The 18,466-nt window shown below is 48.4% G+C and overlaps 1 protein-coding gene across 1 annotated transcript in view; it reads left to right on the top strand.

Moving 5' to 3' along the window:
• The window catches only part of KMT2D (lysine methyltransferase 2D), an 82,799-nt gene that overhangs the window by 41,253 nt on the left and 23,080 nt on the right, over positions 1-18,466 (top strand). The window contains exons 32-40 of the mRNA XM_063293532.1: positions 2,523-4,259; positions 4,539-4,715; positions 5,148-5,296; positions 7,677-9,799; positions 10,795-10,918; positions 12,699-12,789; positions 13,186-13,249; positions 14,644-14,876; positions 15,418-18,336. Of these exons, the coding sequence (XP_063149602.1) occupies positions 2,523-4,259; positions 4,539-4,715; positions 5,148-5,296; positions 7,677-9,799; positions 10,795-10,918; positions 12,699-12,789; positions 13,186-13,249; positions 14,644-14,876; positions 15,418-18,336 (7,617 nt within the window). The remainder of the gene's footprint in view (positions 1-2,522; positions 4,260-4,538; positions 4,716-5,147; positions 5,297-7,676; positions 9,800-10,794; positions 10,919-12,698; positions 12,790-13,185; positions 13,250-14,643; positions 14,877-15,417; positions 18,337-18,466) is intronic.

Raw genomic sequence — 18,466 nt, 5'->3', positions numbered from 1 at the left:
GTGGCTCAGTGATGCTCTGGGGCTGCTTTGCATCCTCTGGCACTGGAAACCTGCAGCGTGTGGACGGCACGATGGATTCATTGAAGTATCAGGAAATCCTAGGAGAAAATGTCATGCCGTCTGTAAGGAAGCTGAAGCTTGGGCGTCATTGGACCTTCCAACAGGACAATGATCCCAAGCATACCTCAAATTCCACTAAGGCTTGGATGCAGAAGTAGTCCTGGAAGATTCTACAGTGGCCATCACAGTCACCTGACTTGAACCCTATATAAAATCTCTGGTGGGATTTGAAGAAGGCGGTTGCAGCACGCAAACCCAAGAATATTACTGAACTGGAGGCCACTGCTCATGAGGAATGGGCCACGATTCCTCAGGAACACTGCCAGAAGCTGGTGTCTGGCTATGCATCTCGTTTGCAGCAGGTCATAACAGCAAAAGGGTGCTCTACTAAGTACTGAAGATGCCTGCCATGAAGAGGTTGAATAATTCTCAGACTGGAGAAGTCATTATAAGTTGCATTTTCAGTTGAATTTGGGGACACCACTTGAAACATTTGTTGTGTTGAGCTATTTCAATTGCTTTTGTTTGCTTTGTTCATTGCAAACAGCTGAAAGCCTGTACATTTTGACGATCAACCTGATTTGCAATGGGGGTTGAATAATTTCGATTACAACTGTAAATGTTTCATATAGATCATATTAATACATGTAAGGAATCTGAGTGAACACCAGAGTTAGGCTTTTTAAAATTTCTTTCAAAACCAAAGTCACCCCAAATGTAATGTGCCAGTGTGATAAAGTAATCACAGGAACATACGTGCACATTCTTCAGTTCAGTCAGTTAAACTAAAGGGAGAACTGTGGCCAGTTGTGTGAGTACTTCATTAAAAATTAGGTTTTGGAGAGCCATCTATATAACAATATATATAATTTTTTAAAATAATCTATATATCTATATCACACATTCTAGTGCCACTCATCACAGTGAAATTCTCAATAGAGTTTTGGAGACACAGCACGCTCAGCTGAGAACATATTTCTGAAGAGCTCTGTAAAAAATTCACTAATGCTTATCAGTTTAGAGGAGCTTGCAAAACCATTTCTAAAGCTTGGGAGTGCCACAAATTGGCAATTGGACTCACTGCCTTGAAATGGAGAAAAATTTAGACCAATAATGAATCTTCTGTCAAAACCACTCCTAGAATGCAGTGAAAAATTGTTCAGGAAGTTGCAGAGAACACAGAATAGCATCTAGAGATCTACAAGCTGCGATTGTCTTGATTAAAGTCAGCATTCATGATTCCACCAGCAGAAAAGCAGTAGGTAATGGGAGTCATAGGAGAGTAGCCAGGTGGAAGCTACTGCTCAGTATGAAGAACATTGATGTTTGTCTAAAGTTTGCCAAAAGCACAAGGTGGCCCTCCAGCCTGTTGGAGGAATGTTTATGGATGTTTCAGAAGTGGAACTTTGGGGGCAATGAGGGTGTTGTTAGGTCTGTGGAAACCAAATGCTGCATTTCCCAATGAGAACCTCATACCAATTCTCAAGCATGGAGATGGCAGTGCCCATTGGGGGTTTCTCAGGGCCTGGATAACTTGCCATCATTGAAGGAAGCGTGAATTCTTTTTTGTATTGTAAAATTCTACAGGAGGATATCAGATAATCTGTCATCTGAAGCACAAGCGGATCATGCAGTAAGACAGTAATCCCAAATGTGCAGGCAAGATAATGGATGATGAGGAAATGCAGTGTTTGGGAATGGCCAACTCAGCCCCATAGAAACATTTTGACAGGACTTAAAAAGAACAGTTCATGTGCGAAAACCCTCAGAACATTGATTTGAAGTAGTTTGCCCTGAAAGAGTGGGGCAACATTCCTATGCACCATGTGAAAGATTGACCCCCAGTTTCAAGATGTATTTGGTTGCAGTTACAGAAGCTAAGGGGGCTGGGGTGGGGTCAGCCAGTTCCTGAATTTACGGGGTGGAGGCCATTCGTTTTTCACACAGGCTTATTCCATGTTGGATTACTTTGTTTATGAAGTAAATGAAGCCAGTATCAAAAGGTTATTTATTCATTCAGACCCCTTTTATGTATCTATAGCATGCACAGGAACCTCTGACAATGTTTTACGGTAAAGACATGTAAAAATTGAGAAAACCTTGAAAGGCAAATACTTTTTCACAGAACTTTGAGATTTTTAAATTTTAAATTTTATGTTTAATTTGTTCTCTTGTTTTGGAAGCAGGATACAAATGTCCCAAATAAGGAGTGAGCAGTTTATGCAAAGACAAAGAGGCTCCCGTTTATCTAAAACGCGGAAACCGCTGACAGTGACAGCGCCTCAGGGGTTTCCAAGGGCCACTCAGATATGCTTCCTCTCCTCCCTCCCTAGGAAACACCTCATGTCCCCTTCCCATTCAACTTTAAACTGTGCACGTTTTGCCTTTGTGTGTGCTCTTCTGGCACTGACGAAGCCTTTGACAGTGTGCTTCTGGGGCACTTTCTTCTCCCTTTTTCACAGCAAGCTGAGAGCCAGATCAGCAAGCAGACCAAAGTGGAGGTGCTACGAAGGCCAGACCGCCCCACACTTCATCTGCGCATACCATCCCAGCAGGGGGTGCTGTCTGGTGCCACACAGCCATTGCCGCCTCCTTCCTCTGCTGCCTCAGCATCGGGGCAGCCTCACTACATCAATCATGCTGCAGCTTTGCCAAGTGGGTCAGGCGTTGAGTCGCCCAATGAGCTCTTCCTCAAGCTTCCTGCTTCTGCCACCAGTGCCCAGCCCCCAGTGCAAGTGCCTTTGCACGAGCCCTATGGCATGGCCTCTGCTTGCCCCCCACCAGATCCAGGTTTCCCTTCCCCCTCCTTGGTGGGCCAGAGTCCTACAGTGCCTGGTGGCTTTGTCTCTTCCTCTTCCGCCTCCTCTGGACAATCTCCACTCCTACCAAACCCTCGTCCAGCCCCACAAACTGGGGAGTTGCAGCCCACCCCACCTGGAACCCCAAGGCACCAGCCCTCTACCCCGGACCCCTTCCTTAAGCCCCGCTGCCCCAGTGGATCCTTGGAAAACTTGTCTGTGCCTGGAAGCCCTCAGCGAGCGGCACTTATGCTTTCCCCGCCACCCTTTGGGGAGCAGCAGAAGAAAGGATTGGAGGTCAAGAAGGAGGACACCGGTCCAGCGATCAGCTCTCCTAGTTACAGCTCCAGCTATAGCAACTCCCCTTCCAGCACTCACCCCTCCAGTGAAATGAAGGCCCCTGATGTTTTTAAAGCCCCACTCACCCCACGCCAGTCCCAGGTGGAGCCGCAAAGCCCAGGCTTAGGGCATCGGCCCCCAGATCCTCACCCTCTGGCTGCTTCCCCACCCAGCCAGGCTGACCTCTACAGGCAGTCGCCTTACCCAGATCCCTATGCCCAGCCCCCGCTGACCCCAAGGCCTCAGCCTGCACCCCCACCCCCAGAGGCCTGCTGCGTTTTGCCTCCTCGCTCACTGCCTTCTGACCCCTTCTCACGTATACCTGCCAGCCCACAGTCTCAGTCCAGCTCCCAGTCCCCTCTCACTCCCCGCCCGCTCTCCAATGAAGCATTCTGCCAGTCTCCTGTCACTCCTCGCTTTCAGTCCCCTGACCCCTACTCCCGACCTCCCTCCCGGCCCCAGTCCCGGGACCCCTTTGCCCCACTGCACAAGCCCCCTCGAGCTCAAATTCCAGATGCTGGCTTCAAGCCGATGCCTGTCTCCCACAACACCCTGTCAGTTGGGAGTTTCTCAACAGGGCCACCCTCCTCTGAGTCCCACCCAAAGGCCAGCCAGCAGTCTCCATTTATTCGCTCCCCTGGCGCCAGTGTCTTTCCCGGTGCTCAGCCGCAGATGCGGTTCACCTTCCCTCCCAATGAGCCAGTCAAGAGTTCTCCTTCCCAAGGGGTCAACAGCCATTTTGCTCCTGGCAAACCACAAAGCACAAGCTATGTTTCTTCACCGGGCTTCCACCAGGCTGGGAGCCCCCTGGGCCCAAGCAAGAATACCCCAGACTCCTACACGGTCTCCCCACTGCGACCTCCGTCGGTGCTGCCCCAGCAGCCACCTTCACAGCAAGATGGTGCTTTGTCCTTCCTGCCACGAGGAGGCGTGCCCTCAAATGACAAGAGGGAGGAGGGGACAATAGGACCCCCCAGTAGGGAGCTGCAAGAACTGACAGCTGGCCAGGAGGGGGCCATTGGCAGCAGCACCACCCAGACGGAGATGGAAAAACAGCGCCAAGTGAGTTGATTGCATTGGGGGGTTGTACCAGGGGAGTTGGACTTTAGCGTAGCTAAACCTAATGGGAACTATAGCAGGTGGACTGATAGGCAGGAAGGGCCTTAATGGCGGTCTTCCAGGCCTAGTATCTGAGTGCATCCAATGAGGTGAAGGAGGGTAGTGAAGAACGATGTGTGTCCTGAAGGAGGAGAGAAAGGCAGATTTGCTTAGAGGCAGATTTGTTTCTGAGCACAAGGCATTCATAACTGTCTGTGCCCTGTTACTTTGGTACTCTACCAGCGCCAGAGGCTCCGGGAGTTGCTTATCCGTCAGCAGATCCAGAGGAATAACCTGAGGCAAGAAAAAGAGAGTGCAGCAGCTGCAGCCACCAGCGTTCAGGCCTCCTGGAATGCCGAGAGTGCTGGGCCAGCCTTTGAGCAGATCAATCGCAGCATGACTCCTTACCCATCACCACAGGTGGGCCTATTTCCACAGAGAGGGCCCAGGTTCAACTGCCCTGTGAATTGTGGAATCTGACTTTCCATTCAGCTTTTGATACATCATTGAAAGGGTTCCGTTCAAAGAGGTCCTCTTTTTGACGTTCTGGAACAGACAGTACCAGGGGCCTGACCTGGTCTAAATCTGCTTTATAATGTGCTATGTGTATAACCTTTTATGTGTGCTGTTAGGTCTGGTGTTTAAAAATTTGACATTGCCCTGATGGTTTAAACCTATAGTTATTTTAGGTCTGGTAAGATAAATGTTTAAATGGATGGAATTGAGTGATGGCCCTTATTGCACTAAACTTTGTACATTATGGCTTTCCTGAAAGTATTTTTCCATAATGTAGAACTCATACAGTTCTGTCAGACAGTAACAATCTTGCGTGTTGACTCTTCCTTTCCATAGGACAAGGGACTATTTGGCAGCCTGGGGAGCACCCCAGGAGGCAGCAAACTGCCCAGTGGTGTCATGGTACAGGCGCCTTACATGCAGGATGAACGACTGGCCCGGCCACCTCCAGCAGCAACACCCTCTGCCATGGATATCAATGGCAGGTAAGGCTCTAGCTGGTGTTAGAAAAGCTGATCGTCACAACAGCAAGATGAACAGAAGGAACGAGGCAAATTATTGATTGGTAGAATTCTCTTTCTGGCCAAGAGGAGGTATTGTGCAGGGTGTGACTCACTCCACCTGCATTTTTGCACTCCCCAAGGCACAGAAATTCAGTGATAAAATTATGATTTTGAGTAGCAGAAGCAAGCATTGCATATTATATGTTTGTTTGTTTGTGTTAAATTTATATGCCACCCAACTCTCAGCAACCCTGGGTGATTTACAAATGATTTAAAACATGAAAAACATGACAATAACAAAAACATGACAGAAGGGAGTGGAGATGGCAGAATAACGAACTGGGTGAAAACAAAACAACCTAAGTTAAAAGGAGGCTTCAGTCAACCCCACCAAAGGCCTGGGTAAAGATCCAGGACTTTGGGCCCCTTCGAAACACTAGCAGGGTGGGGGCCATTTGGATCTTGGGGGGAACCTCATTCCATAAGGCAGGCACTGCGACAGAGAAGGTACACTTCCAGGGCCCTGATAGATGGCATTGTTTAACTGAAGGAACCCAGAGCATGCCAATCCTGTCAGATAGGAATCATTCAGGCAGATACTATGGGAGATAAGTAGCCCCTCAAGTAACCAGGCCCTATGTCAAGTAGGACTTTATAAATGATAACCAGCACCTTGAATCGCACCCAAAAGAAACAGGCAACCATTGCAGCTCACGAAGCAGAGATGTTACATGGGCATACCGAGGCATGTCCATTACTTCTCACCCCACTGTATTCTGGACAGGTTGGAGCTTCAAGGGCAGCCCCATGTAGAGTGCATTGCAGTAGTCAATGATGAGGTGACCAGGGCAGAAGGGACCATCTGAGGGGCCCCCTGATCTAGGAAAGGGCACAACTGGCACACCAGATGTAGCTGTGCAAAGGCCTTCCTGGCCACAGCTGCCACCTGCTCATTGAGCAGAAGCTGTGAGTCCAGGAAGACCCCCAAGTTGTACACCACCTGTGAATGGGGAAGTACCACCCCATCCGAGGTAAGACATGAAATATCCCCAAATGTGGGTGGCCCAAACAGCAGCTGTGAATCCAGAAGGACCCCCAAGTTGCACACCAGTCTTGAATAAGGAAGTGCGACCCCATCCAAGACCAATGATGGTAACATCCCTGGCCCTGGGGGTCCAAACAGCTACAGCCACTCAGTTTTGTTATGATTTTGCTGAAGCCTGTTCTGCCCCATCCAAGCCTGAACAGCCTCCATATACTGGGTCCATACATCAACAAGTACACCTGTGCCACTCAGAGTTGAGATGTATTGCTGGGTATCATCAGCATACTGATGATACCGAACCCTGAAATGGCAGTTGACTCACCCAGAACATTCATGTAGATGTTGAACAGGAGAGGGGAGATCGTCAAGCCCTGAGGCACCCCACACGTGTAGAGCTGCGGATGCGATCTCTCTCCCCTGTCAACACCAACTGGAACCAACCGCTAAGGAAGGAGGTGAACCACTGGAGCTCAGTGCCTCCCACTCCTAACCCTCGCAGCCGGTCCCGAAGGACAGTATTGAAAGATACTGAAAGATTAAGGAGCACTAGGATAGATGCACAACCCCCATCCTGGGTCACCAAAGGTCATCAGCAACTTCCTGCCTTTCCAAGTGCTACAGGGGGATTGGCAGATGAAGTAACAGCACTGGAATGGGTAGGGTTGAATTTTTCTGATCTTTTTTTTTAATGAGGGTACAAAATTTGCCAAAAATTGAGAATTAGGATATATTAACACAAGTATTTGGGAATTTTAAGTAGTCCAGAAGAGACCAAAAATACTTCAGAATGCACATAGTAGCACTTGGTTGGCAAAGTGGCAGAATGCAGGCCATTTGCTGCTTCACGACAGGCTTCTCAGGTGCCTGTAAGAGTATTTGTATGTCGGATAAGAATTTCTCTCTGAGTAGATCATTAATTTGACCGTTATTTATGGGTCTTCCCCAGATGAAACAGGATAGGCCTGGCAAACTGTTGCTTCAGGTAAGAGTGGTCAGTGGGTGGGCCACATCCAAGCATTATTTTGTGGTGTTGAGGGGTCCCCAAGGCTGCAGTGCTGAAGTTTGGTGGTAAACCAGTTTTTCTGCAGGAAATTACATACAGTAAATGAGTCTTCAGCTGCATTAAACAAAATGCAAAATCCTTATAAATAGGGGACAGAGGGACTCAGTCCCCTATTTTTGAAGATTTCTTCCTATTGGCATCATTACTGTATGTTGCCAGCCATAAAAAAAACAAGTTATAAAAGGTAGCTTGCCACCTCAGGATGAATGGTAGCAGGCTACCTAACCCACTTTTTAAAATTTCTCATTTTTCAGGCCATCAGTGACAGCAGCTGCACAGCCATTTTATGCCCGCAGTGTCTTCCAAACTCCACCTGCACAGCAGCAGATATGGCAGCAGCAGCAACAAGCAGCATCCATGCGTCTCCCAATTTCTTCACGCTTCCCACAGCCCCCCACCCAAGACGTAGGTCGCCAGACTTTGGGAGGCCTGGTTCCACGCCTGCCTGGTCCCAGTGAACAGTTTCAGACTTCATCTGGCCCACTGGGAGCCCAGTTCATTGAGTTACGGCACAACATCCCAAAGGGAGTGCTAGGAAGTGGAGCTGGCCCTCCCTTTGTTCAACAGAATCTACAGGCTCGACCCAGATTCTTCTTGCCTGGAAATGACAACACCAATCAGGCTTTGAAAGCTTCCATTATGCCTGTGCAGGCCCCTGTCCTGGGAAGCCAAGGAATACAAACACAGAAGATCCCTATTTCATCCTCCCTTCAGGGTTCAGAGATGAGCAATAATCATCACTCTCATGCCAAGGCCATTCCCCAGTTGATATTGCCTCCTGGCAATATGGAGGTGCGACATATCCCAGCCCGAACACCCTCTTCATCTGTCCCTAAAGATGTTCCCCTCACCTCAACCAACATTGACGCTACCCCAGCCACTGGCAAGAATCAGCTAGGTCTGGTGAGTAGGCCATTAGCTTGCGAGGTCCCAGTGGAACCGGATTTAGATGATGAGTTTGATTCTCACAAGGACCTTGTTGAAGATGATGATGACTTGGCCAACTTAAGCCTTGATCCAGATGTTGCCAAGGGTGATGATGATCTTGACAACCTGGATAACCTGGAAACCAATGACCCACACCTTGATGATCTATTAAATGGTGATGAGTTTGACTTGCTAGCATATACAGACCCAGAACTGGACACTGGAGATAAGAAGGATATCTTCAATGAGCATCTGCGGTTGGTGGAATCTGCGAACGAAAAGGCTGAACGTGAGGATCGGCTAAAAAAAGAGCCCTCTGTAGGTCCCTACCTCAAAGATGCTCCTTCTGCTGGTGCTGGCAAGCCAGGTGAACAGAAGGCACCATTAATGCCCAGAGATGATGTTCCCAAAGTGAAAGAGGGGCTTGGTCTTCTCCAAGTTCCCTCTTCATCTTCTGCAAGGGTGTCTCCACCACCCCTCCTTGCAACCTTCAAGGCCCAAAGTGACATGCTGGACAGCAAGATGGCTAGCCTGCCAGCTGATATCAAACCCAAGCTAGAGGAAGGCTGTTTAAAGCCCTCAGCCTGCCAGTTTAATACTAGCACTGCAGAGAAACTTCCTGTCAAATCTGAAGGTACAGAGAAAATGATTGCTACCTTAGGAGTAAACATCAAAGCCAGCCAAAATCTCATGAGTCCTGGTGGAGTGCAACTTGGCATGACTCAGTTCCACAGCAACAATCACACTTCCATGTCAGATAAGGTCCTCTACAGCACCCAAACCCGTCCATCACTTATTCCTGTCTCAATGCCCAACAACACTAATCCTATCCTGCAAAAGTTTGAGTTAGATGGAGGGCCCTTGGGTCTGACTAGTAGTCAGCAGCATTCTCCAGCTGATGAACTAGACAAAATGGAAAGCTCCTTGGTGGCCAGTGAGCTCCCTCTCCTAATTGAAGATCTGCTGGAACATGAAAAGAAGGAACTGCAGAAGAAGCAGCAGATGTCTGCCCAAATACCCGGGAGCTCCCAGCACCTCCAGTCCCACACTGTGTTAGCACATTCTGCTCCCCCTTCCCAACCTCATGATGGGCAGCTAGTAGGCCCTCAGCAACAGCTTCAGTTGAGCCTTGTGGCCAGACCACAGGGCATGGTGGGCAACCAGCAACTGATGCAGCAGCAGCAACAACGTCTGGCTGGTCCCCAGCAAAACCAAGGGCTAGCAGCACACCTGGGAGTACCTCAGAACCAGACTCACATGCTTACCCCTCAGCATGGCATACAGGCAACTCATAGCCAACAGAGCCAACAGCAGGTCTTAGCCCAGAAGAATATGCAAGGTGTCCAGCAGCAGCAGATGATGGGACTTAAGCCCCAGCAGATTGTGATGCAGCAGCAGCAGCAGCAGCAGCAGCAGCAGCAGCTGGCTAACAGCTTCTTCCCTGATACAGGTATAGGAACTGTATTAGCCTATTTATTTAGTTTTCACCAGGATACCTAGAGTTCTTAATTGTCATTAAGCAAGTACTGCTTTAGTTGCATGTTAAAATTTGCTGTTCTACTGATTGGTAGGGGCTAACTGGAAGGGAAACATTCTGAGAATTAGAACTCATCAGTTGGCATTTTTCAAAAAGTAGACAGTGCATTTCATCAGGCCAAATCTAATCTAAATTTAAATGCAGCCTTTTGCTAATCTGTTAAGAAAAGCTCATAGCTTAATATGAATAACAAAAGTTCAAGAGTGCAATATATGTTTGTGTCTACATTCTATTTTAAATGTGATATGAGTGAATCAATGGCCACTCCTAGCCTTTAATTTAATTTTATCAGTCCTAATTACTGATTTAAATAATCTGGATCTCTTGGGGCTGCAGTTCCCAGACGTTCCAGCCATCTGTGGACTATGCAGCAATACATCTGGGAAGCACATCAAAATTGCATGGGGCATAGCTATACATACTCTTAACTGGTTGTCTGTAGTGAGGGTATCACTGGGTAGAAAACTAGGTGTAACTTATATGTATGAGCAAGAGAAGGCTTAGGAAGTTTACCTTTCCCATATGGTTGGGGCCTTAGCTCTGAAGAGTTAGTTCTCTGTGAACTTGGAGCTGTCATGTGGTGAGTTCAGTTCACTCCCATATTAGAAGTGATAGCCTGAAGCCACTGTGGACTGTATATTGGTGCTGGTTTGTTTAGGTTTACCATACATGGGCAATAGAAATCCAGGTGATCACTAAATGGCAGTAAAGAATTGGAGTTTAATATTTCCAGGAAGTCTTTGGCAAGGAGTGGTTTTCCAGTCAACCAGCTATTCAATTTAGTGAAGTATGCATTAGATCACAAATGCTTTAATGTTGAGATAACAGCAGTGCATGGCCTCCTCATGTCTTGGTCTCTTTTCTCTCTGTTTATACCTCCCCCTTCCTATCCCCATGTGCTTGTACAGATCTAGATAAATTTGCTACTGAGGACATAATGGATCCCATTGCCAAAGCCAAGATGGTGGCTCTAAAGGGTATCAAGAAGGTCATGGCACAAGGCAGCATTGGGGTTGCTCCAGGCATGAATAGGTAAGCAACAGACTAGGGCACTGATGGAGCTGAAAGTTTTGAGGCAGGATTCCCATGTAACAGTGATAGCAGTTGTTTGACGTGGTTTGAGCGTCTTCCTTACTTTTTGAAGCGAATATTTGTAGCTCAGGGTTGAAATGTGGAGTCCTTGGTGCTCTCCGAGCCTTGTTGTTTTCTTGCAGATGTTTCATTGCCAGACACAGTCTGGCAAAGAAACGTCTGCAAGAAAACAAGGCTCGGAGAGCACCAAGGATTCCACAGTTCCTTACTTTTATCACCAAATTCAAATAACTAAGTTTTATTTTCATTACTGCCAAAGATAGATGATAGATCTGCCCCAGCCCTCCTGTCTGAGTTGATATAGTAGTCTGGTGCCTCCTAAACTGGAAATTTTGAGTGCTGTGCTGCAGAACAAGTTGAGAAGGGCCGCTCTAGCATAAGTAGCTAAGTTTCTTTTGATTACTGGTCTGCTAGAAGAGATAAAGTAACATTAATGTTCTGAAGTCAAAGAAGGTGGCTTTCTGGCTGTGAGACCCTTTCATTACAATGATGAAAACATAAAAAGTCAACATGCCATTTGTCCCCCACTCCTAGTCTATTTTTTTTCAAAAAATAAGGTGTTTTTATTTCACTTAACAAATTTTACAGAAAGAAATTAAAAAACAAAAAACAAAAAAGGGAAAACAAATTTATGAAAAATAATAAAAATGCTAGTCAACAAACTACTAAATAAAAAGAATTAAAATGAGGAAAACGATCATTTATATGTGTGTGTGTGTGTATCACTTAACCATTTGTTTAGTGACGGTTCAGACATACAACAGTGCTGAAAAAACAGACAACTGGTGCTCACAGTTACGACCATCGCAGTGTCCCCATAGTCACATGATCACAATTTGGGTGCTTGGCAACTGGTTCGCATTTATGACCATTGCAGCATCCTGTTGTCATGTGATCGCCATTTTTGACCTTTCTGGCTGGCTTCTGGCAAGCAAAATCAATGAGGAACCACATGATTTGCTTAACGACCACATGGTTCGCTTAACAACTGCGGTGATTTGCGTAATGGCTGCTGCAAAAAAGGTAATAAAATTGGGTCAGATTCGCTTAATGACCGCTTTGCTTAGCAACCAAAGTTCTGGTCTCAATTGTGGTCATTAAGCGGAGACTAGCTGTATCACATAATCAAATGTCAAGAAAGTTTCTAAATCTACATTAAAGAAGAAACATGGTTCTCTAATAGTAGATATAATGACTTACAAAATTAAAAAAACCAAATCTCCTTGATAATATATTCAGAGTCCATAAATCTCTGATGATTTTCTGTTACTATTTGAGAAATTATATATTTTTTATTTATTTATTCGATTCACATTTGTGACTCTGGATGGCTTACAATTAAAACATAAACACATTTTGGGTAGGATATTCCAATCCATATAAAAATCAAAGGCATGGCTGGGATCACCACCAAAAATTATGAAGTCATACTGAATTTTGAAAACAAAGCTTGTTTCTTTGTTTGGGGAGGCTTACTTTGAAACACTGTGTCTTAAAATCTAAACGCTCTGTTTCCTAGTTCAGGGATGAACTCTGGATTTTGCTGAAATCTAGCTGCCATTCGCCCCAGACAATAATGTAATCAGGGAAGCAAGATGGGAATGGCAGTCCAGAAACGTACAGAGGGGCAGAGGTTGTCCATCCGGTCCTAGACTGTAGTCATTGTATTTATGTGGTGTCTTCCAACCCTCTCCCTGCCCTGCATCCTTCCTCCTTCCAGGCAACAAGTCTCCTTGCTGGCTCAGAGGTTATCTGGAGCCTCGTCTTCATCTGAAATGACAAACCACATTTTACCGATACCTGGAGGACAGGTGAGCAGTGACTGGCAGGCAATGGGAGGTCTGCATTTCCCAACTTTCTGTTGGTAGGTTTGGGGAGAGTTGGCCATGGGGAAAAGGGTTTAGCTCACCACTGGGTGAATAGCAGGTGCAGAGAAAAGTGGCCCTCCCTGTAAGGGACCCCATGTGTCATAGCGATTACAGTGCTGGACTGGGACTGGGGAAACCCAGATTCAAGTTCATTTTTGGCCATGAAGGTTTATTAAGTTACTCTGTCTCAGGGAAGAAAGTATGGAGGAGAATTGGAGAAGGGAGGGCTTTGTGTATCCCATCTTGAGGTGGTTTGGGTGTAAATGAAATGACTACTGTAAAATATAAATAAAGTAAGTAAGACTGCATGTAGTTCTTGTAATTTAAAATTCTTTCCAGGAGCGGAACAGTGATCCAGCACAGGCTCGTCCAAACCCTCCAACTTTTGCTCAAGGCGTCATCAGTGAGTAGCTGGCAGTCCAGGCTGGGTTCTGCGTGGTGGAGCTTTTCTTGACAGTCCCTTCTTGCTCATCTTGCATGCAATACAATTATGTGCCGAGGTCATTTTGGACTGCTTAATCTGGAATAACTACTGCTTTCTGGTTCCAAACACTATTTCTGTGCTATATAAATACTTCTGTTCATTCTTGTGGAAGGTTGAGACAAAAGGCTAGCAGCAACATCACCATCGTCGTCGTCGTCATTATTTTGTATTGGTTTGTTGTGTTAAAAGTAGGCATCCATGTCCTTTCAGCTGTTCATAGAAAGACAAGCAAGGTGTGGGTGGACGCCATCCTCAGGAATAATCAAGGAAGTCGTTTTCAAGGTCCCACATAAGTTCTCAGCAGAGCCGTCTTCTGGGAAATTTATGAGTTCTGAAGTAATGGACCAAACTGGACTTAGTATATGCTAAAGAGAAAATAGGGAACTGTTTGGAAGCATAGTTCCTAACCTTCATTGTTATGTATTGTGTCCTCAATTGGCATGAAAGCAGGCTGTGAATATTTTTCAAAACTGGCTCAAGTCTGCTGAGAAATAATCTGTAACCTTGAAAATGACTTCTGTAATTCAGTCATATTTTCTTTTTTACTCTACATGCAATTGATAGATCCAGTAACTTTCTAAAGCACTTACTGGATGCTAGTTGGCCTAATAAGAAATGGGGGAGAGATGTCTGTCTTCTGTAGCACTATGGAATAAGTAGTTTGTTTGCCAGTACAAACAAGTATTTTTAAGGGCAGCTACGAATTTGTGACATTTCTGGGGCGCCTTAGCTACCCACAGATATGCCTGAACAGGAGAACGGCTTGCACTCAAACTGGACTGTCACATTGCACTGTGCAGTAATGTGGTTTGCTGAGTTTTGGCTTAGCAGGATGTGTGAAGCCAGTCATTGTAGCTTGGTAGCCAGGGTGTATCACTTAATGCACCGTGTAAACCAGGTCATTATGACTTATTCAAGAAACCATGTTTTAATCAAGGCTTGCTATAATGTATCTTGTGACTCAGTAACATTAGGGTGATGGAGGCGGCAGCAGCAGACAATACAGTATGTTCATAGTTTTTGTGTTCCTTCTTTCTGACCTTGAGATACTCATCCCACTCACGTTTGCTCAGTGCTTTTTCTTTATCCGTGTTCCTTGCTGTTCCTTGCACCAAAAAAAAAAAATAGAATCTGAAATAGAGACTGAAGACTTTGATATCAAACAAATATCAGAAGTGCGTATCCTGTACTGCTTCCTGCAGTGTTCAGTCTTGACTTGCTGCAGATGTTAGTGCTTTTCTCCTGTGCAAGGTATGATTCGTAGGCATGGCTCTCCAGCTACCAAATTCACCGTCTCCTGTTCTCACCTCCAGATGAGGCTGATCAGCGTCAGTATGAAGAGTGGCTTTTCCACACCCAGCAGCTTCTCCAGATGCAGCTAAAGGTGCTGGAGGAGCAAATCGGGGTGCACCGCAAGTCCCGCAAGGCACTGTGTGCCAAGCAGCGGACAGCTAAAAAGGCTGGCCGTGAGTTCCCTGAGGCTGATGCTGAGAAGCTCAAGCTAGTAACTGAGCAACAAAGCAAGATCCAAAAGCAGCTGGATCAGGTATGTTATCCAAGCAAGCTTGGATAGTATTGGATCTCTATGTACACACAGTTCTTAATTTGACCAAGAAAGTTGCACATGTGCATGTGTGTGTGTGTGTGTGCACATGTGTACAATATTAGCAGGCCCTGGATTATTTATTCATTTGTATTTTAGTTCACCCAATAACCAGAGCTCTCTGTGCAATTTAAACTCTGGATAAATTATCATAAATGATGATCACCGACTACGGAAACAGAACAAGAGTAACCTGATAGTTAACTTGTTGTCTCTTCTGGAGTGAGTGGCACTAAAAGAGGAAGAGTGGGAGCTTGAACAGATTGAGATGTCCAGTGAGAACAGGGAGGGGGAAATTGCATAGCGAACTGGGGCAATTGCTAGGTGGAGAAACAGGCGGAGATGGTATATTTGCAGGGAGGAGATTAGGGCTCAGAGAGGTGTAAGTCTCTGTCCTTGACCCTTCAGAGCAAAGTTGCCCTCTCCTGGGGAAGAGAAGATGAGCAGCAGGATTCCTCCTGACATTCTCTTTCCTACTCAACAGGTCCGGAAACAGCAGAAGGAGCACACCAACCTCATGGCCGAATACCGCAACAAGCAGCAGCAGCACCAGCAGCAGACCTCCACCGTCATGGCCCTCAGCCCCTCCCAAAGCCCTCGCCTCATGACCAAGCTCCCTGGCCAGCTGCTTTCTGCTCACGGCCTCCCGCAGGGGACACAGGGCCTGCCAGGTCAGGCAGGGGGCCTGCGCCTCCCACAGGCTGCGCCCCTGGCGGTGCAGCAGGGCCTGCCGTTCATGAGCCAGCAGCAGCCGCCATTGCCACCGCCATCTGGGCCCACCACTGCCAGTAGTTTCTTTCCTGGCAGTCGCCTGTTACAGGAGAGACAGCTGCAGCAGCAGCAGCAGCACAGGTTGCAGCTGGCCCAGAAGCTACAGCAGCAGAACCTCTTGGGACAAATGACCATGCAGCAGCAGCAGCAGCAGCAAGGCCTGATGGGACAGGTGTCTGTGCAGCAGCAGCAGCAGCAGCAACCACAAAGCACAATAAGCCAGTCTGGTTTGATGGGTCAGCCGCCGCCACCGCCACCCACGCCACAGCCAAACCAGAACCTGCTGCCTAAGCAACAAGGGCTGCTGAACAGCCAGCCAGGAGCTGTGGTCCAGCAACTCTCTCCGCAGCAGCAGCAGCAGCAGCAAGTTATACTAGGGCACTCCATGCTGCAGCAGCATCAGGGTGTGTTAGGCCATCAGGCTGCCCAGAGGCCAATGCTACTGACTCCTCAGCAACATCGGGCCCTGGGTTGTCCCCAGCAGCTGGCCCAGCAGACTCAAGGGATGATGGGGCATCGGCTTCTTTTGTCTCCTCAGCAGCAGCAGCCGCCGCCGCCGCCGCCACCACATCAGGCAGGGCTCCTTGGCCAGCAGAGGAATTTGCTGGGCCAGCAGCAGCAGCAGCAGCAGCAGCAGAATTCTATAGCCCAGCACCAGGCACTCCTCAGCCAGGGACAGGACACACAGCCAGGAATGTTGGGCCAGGCCACTCAACCAGGTGCCCTGAGCCAAGGGCAGGGAATAGCTGCCGAGCCTATCCAGCACTTTGCGCAGCATGGGTCTCTGAACCAGCCGCTGCACTCAAGTCAGGGAATGCAGTCAGCCCTGCCAGCACAGCAGCAGCAGCAGCAGCAGGGCTTGGCTGTGAAAGAACAGCAGGGAGGGCCAGAAGGCCCCAGTGTGCTTCCCCAGGAGGGAGCAGGTGGTGTACTGCAGCAGCAACTTCGGCCCCATTTAGGAGGTCAGGAGCTGGGAGGGCAGATGAATGCCCCTGAGCAGCAAGGGATGCCCAGCCACGGAGCCCCTCTGCAAGAGCAGTCCTCTCAGCTGATGCTCCAGCAGCATGGGGAGCCCCAGAAGCAGCCAGCTGATACGGGCCAAGCACAGCAGCTTCTCCTGGACTCTCAACAGCAGAGCCTGTTGGGCCCTCTGCAGCTACAGATGCAGCAACAGCAGCAAAACAGTAACCTACAGCAGCAAAGCAACCACCTGCAGCAGCCCCTGCGGGCCCACCCAGCTATGGATGGTGTCCTGCAGCAAGAGGTGTCTCCCCAGCAACAACACCACCACCATCAGCAGCAGCAGCACCGAGATACCACTCAGCCTCCCCACTTGCTCAACCAGCAAATGGAGCAGCAAAGCCAAGGGCAGAATGCAATGGCCCCGCAGCAAAGGATTGTGGGCCAAAACCTGGAACAAGCTTCCAAAGGCTTATCAGGCCAGCTTGCTCTCCAGCAGCAGCAGCAGCAGCGCCTTCAAAGCCCAGCTGGAACTTCCAAAACACCTGGGCTGACGATGTCGTTGCAGCAGCAGCAGCAGCAGCAGCAAGGCATGATAGTCCCACAGCCATCACCCCAAGGCCAAAACATCCTGGCCAGCCCTGTAATGGGTCAGATCCGGGCTCAGCTTCAGGGAGTCATCTCTAAAAATCCACAGTTCCGGAACCTCACTCCTCAGCAGCAACAGCAGTTGCAGGCTCTGCTGATGCAGCGGCATCAGCAGAACTTGCTGCAGCAGAACCAAGCGTTGCGGCAAGCCAGCCCTTATCCGGTGCAGGCACAAGTATCGCTTGACCAGGGCCGGCCAGCTGCTCCACAGCTTCCCCTTCCCAGCAACGTGGGACAGCAGATCCCAAGGCAGCCCCCTCTTGCTGTATTCCAGATTCGTCCAGAGCAGGGGTTTGCTGTGTCCGCCGAGCAGCAGAAGGTCCCAGTGAACCAGCAGGTTGCCAGCAGTCCTCACCAGCAGGGGGCACCAAGGCTTCCTGCTCCCTTGAGCGTTGCTGGCATGGTCTCTCTACCACAGCATCAGCCTGGCCTGTCAGAGCCAAAGAGACCATCCCCTTTGCTCCTGGCTAAAAGCCCCGAACAGCAGCCAACCCCCAGCCAGAAACACCAGCCCACCACTCCCAGTCCCCTATTCTCCCCTGACCCAGCGTCTTTCATTGCAAACACAAAGGAAACAGCTCTTGGTCCTGGTAGCCTCAGAGACTTAGAGCGCCCCACCAAAGTGCCCACAGAGCCAGTAGCAGTCAAGGGGCAGGCGGGGAAGCTAGCTTCCTTAGTCGCAGGAAGAGTTTTGCCCCTATCAGGAGACCCTCCCCTTGTTTGTATCAAACAGGAACCCAAGGAAGAAGTGGCGCAGTGTGCGCTGATGAGTGGTCCCCAGCCAGTCAAGCGGGAAGCAACTGGGGAACCTGTGCCACAAGGAGCTGCTGTTGCCACTGCTGTTGTGTCCACTAACAGTAACAGCCTCACCCGCACTGAAGCTGGCCACCTCTTGCTGCAGAAGTTGCTGCGAGCCAAGAATGTGACACTGGGGACTCAGCGCTCGGGTGACGTCAACGGACACATGGATGGCAAATTTGCTGGGACAGAGGGCCGATTGCAGATGGTGCCAGACATACGAGAGGTGAGGAGCATCAAGGGAAGGGGAATAGCGGCTGCTATGGTCACGGAAAAGTGAATCTCAGTTTTTGACCCCACCTACTTTTGTGATGTCACTGTGGCCGCTGACTGCCCGAATTGCAAACTAAATCAGA

The sequence above is a fragment of the Candoia aspera genome, chromosome 2, assembly GCF_035149785.1.
Source record: "Candoia aspera isolate rCanAsp1 chromosome 2, rCanAsp1.hap2, whole genome shotgun sequence".
Lineage (NCBI taxonomy): Eukaryota > Metazoa > Chordata > Lepidosauria > Squamata > Boidae > Candoia > Candoia aspera.
This window is presented reverse-complemented; position numbering and strand designations above follow the sequence as displayed.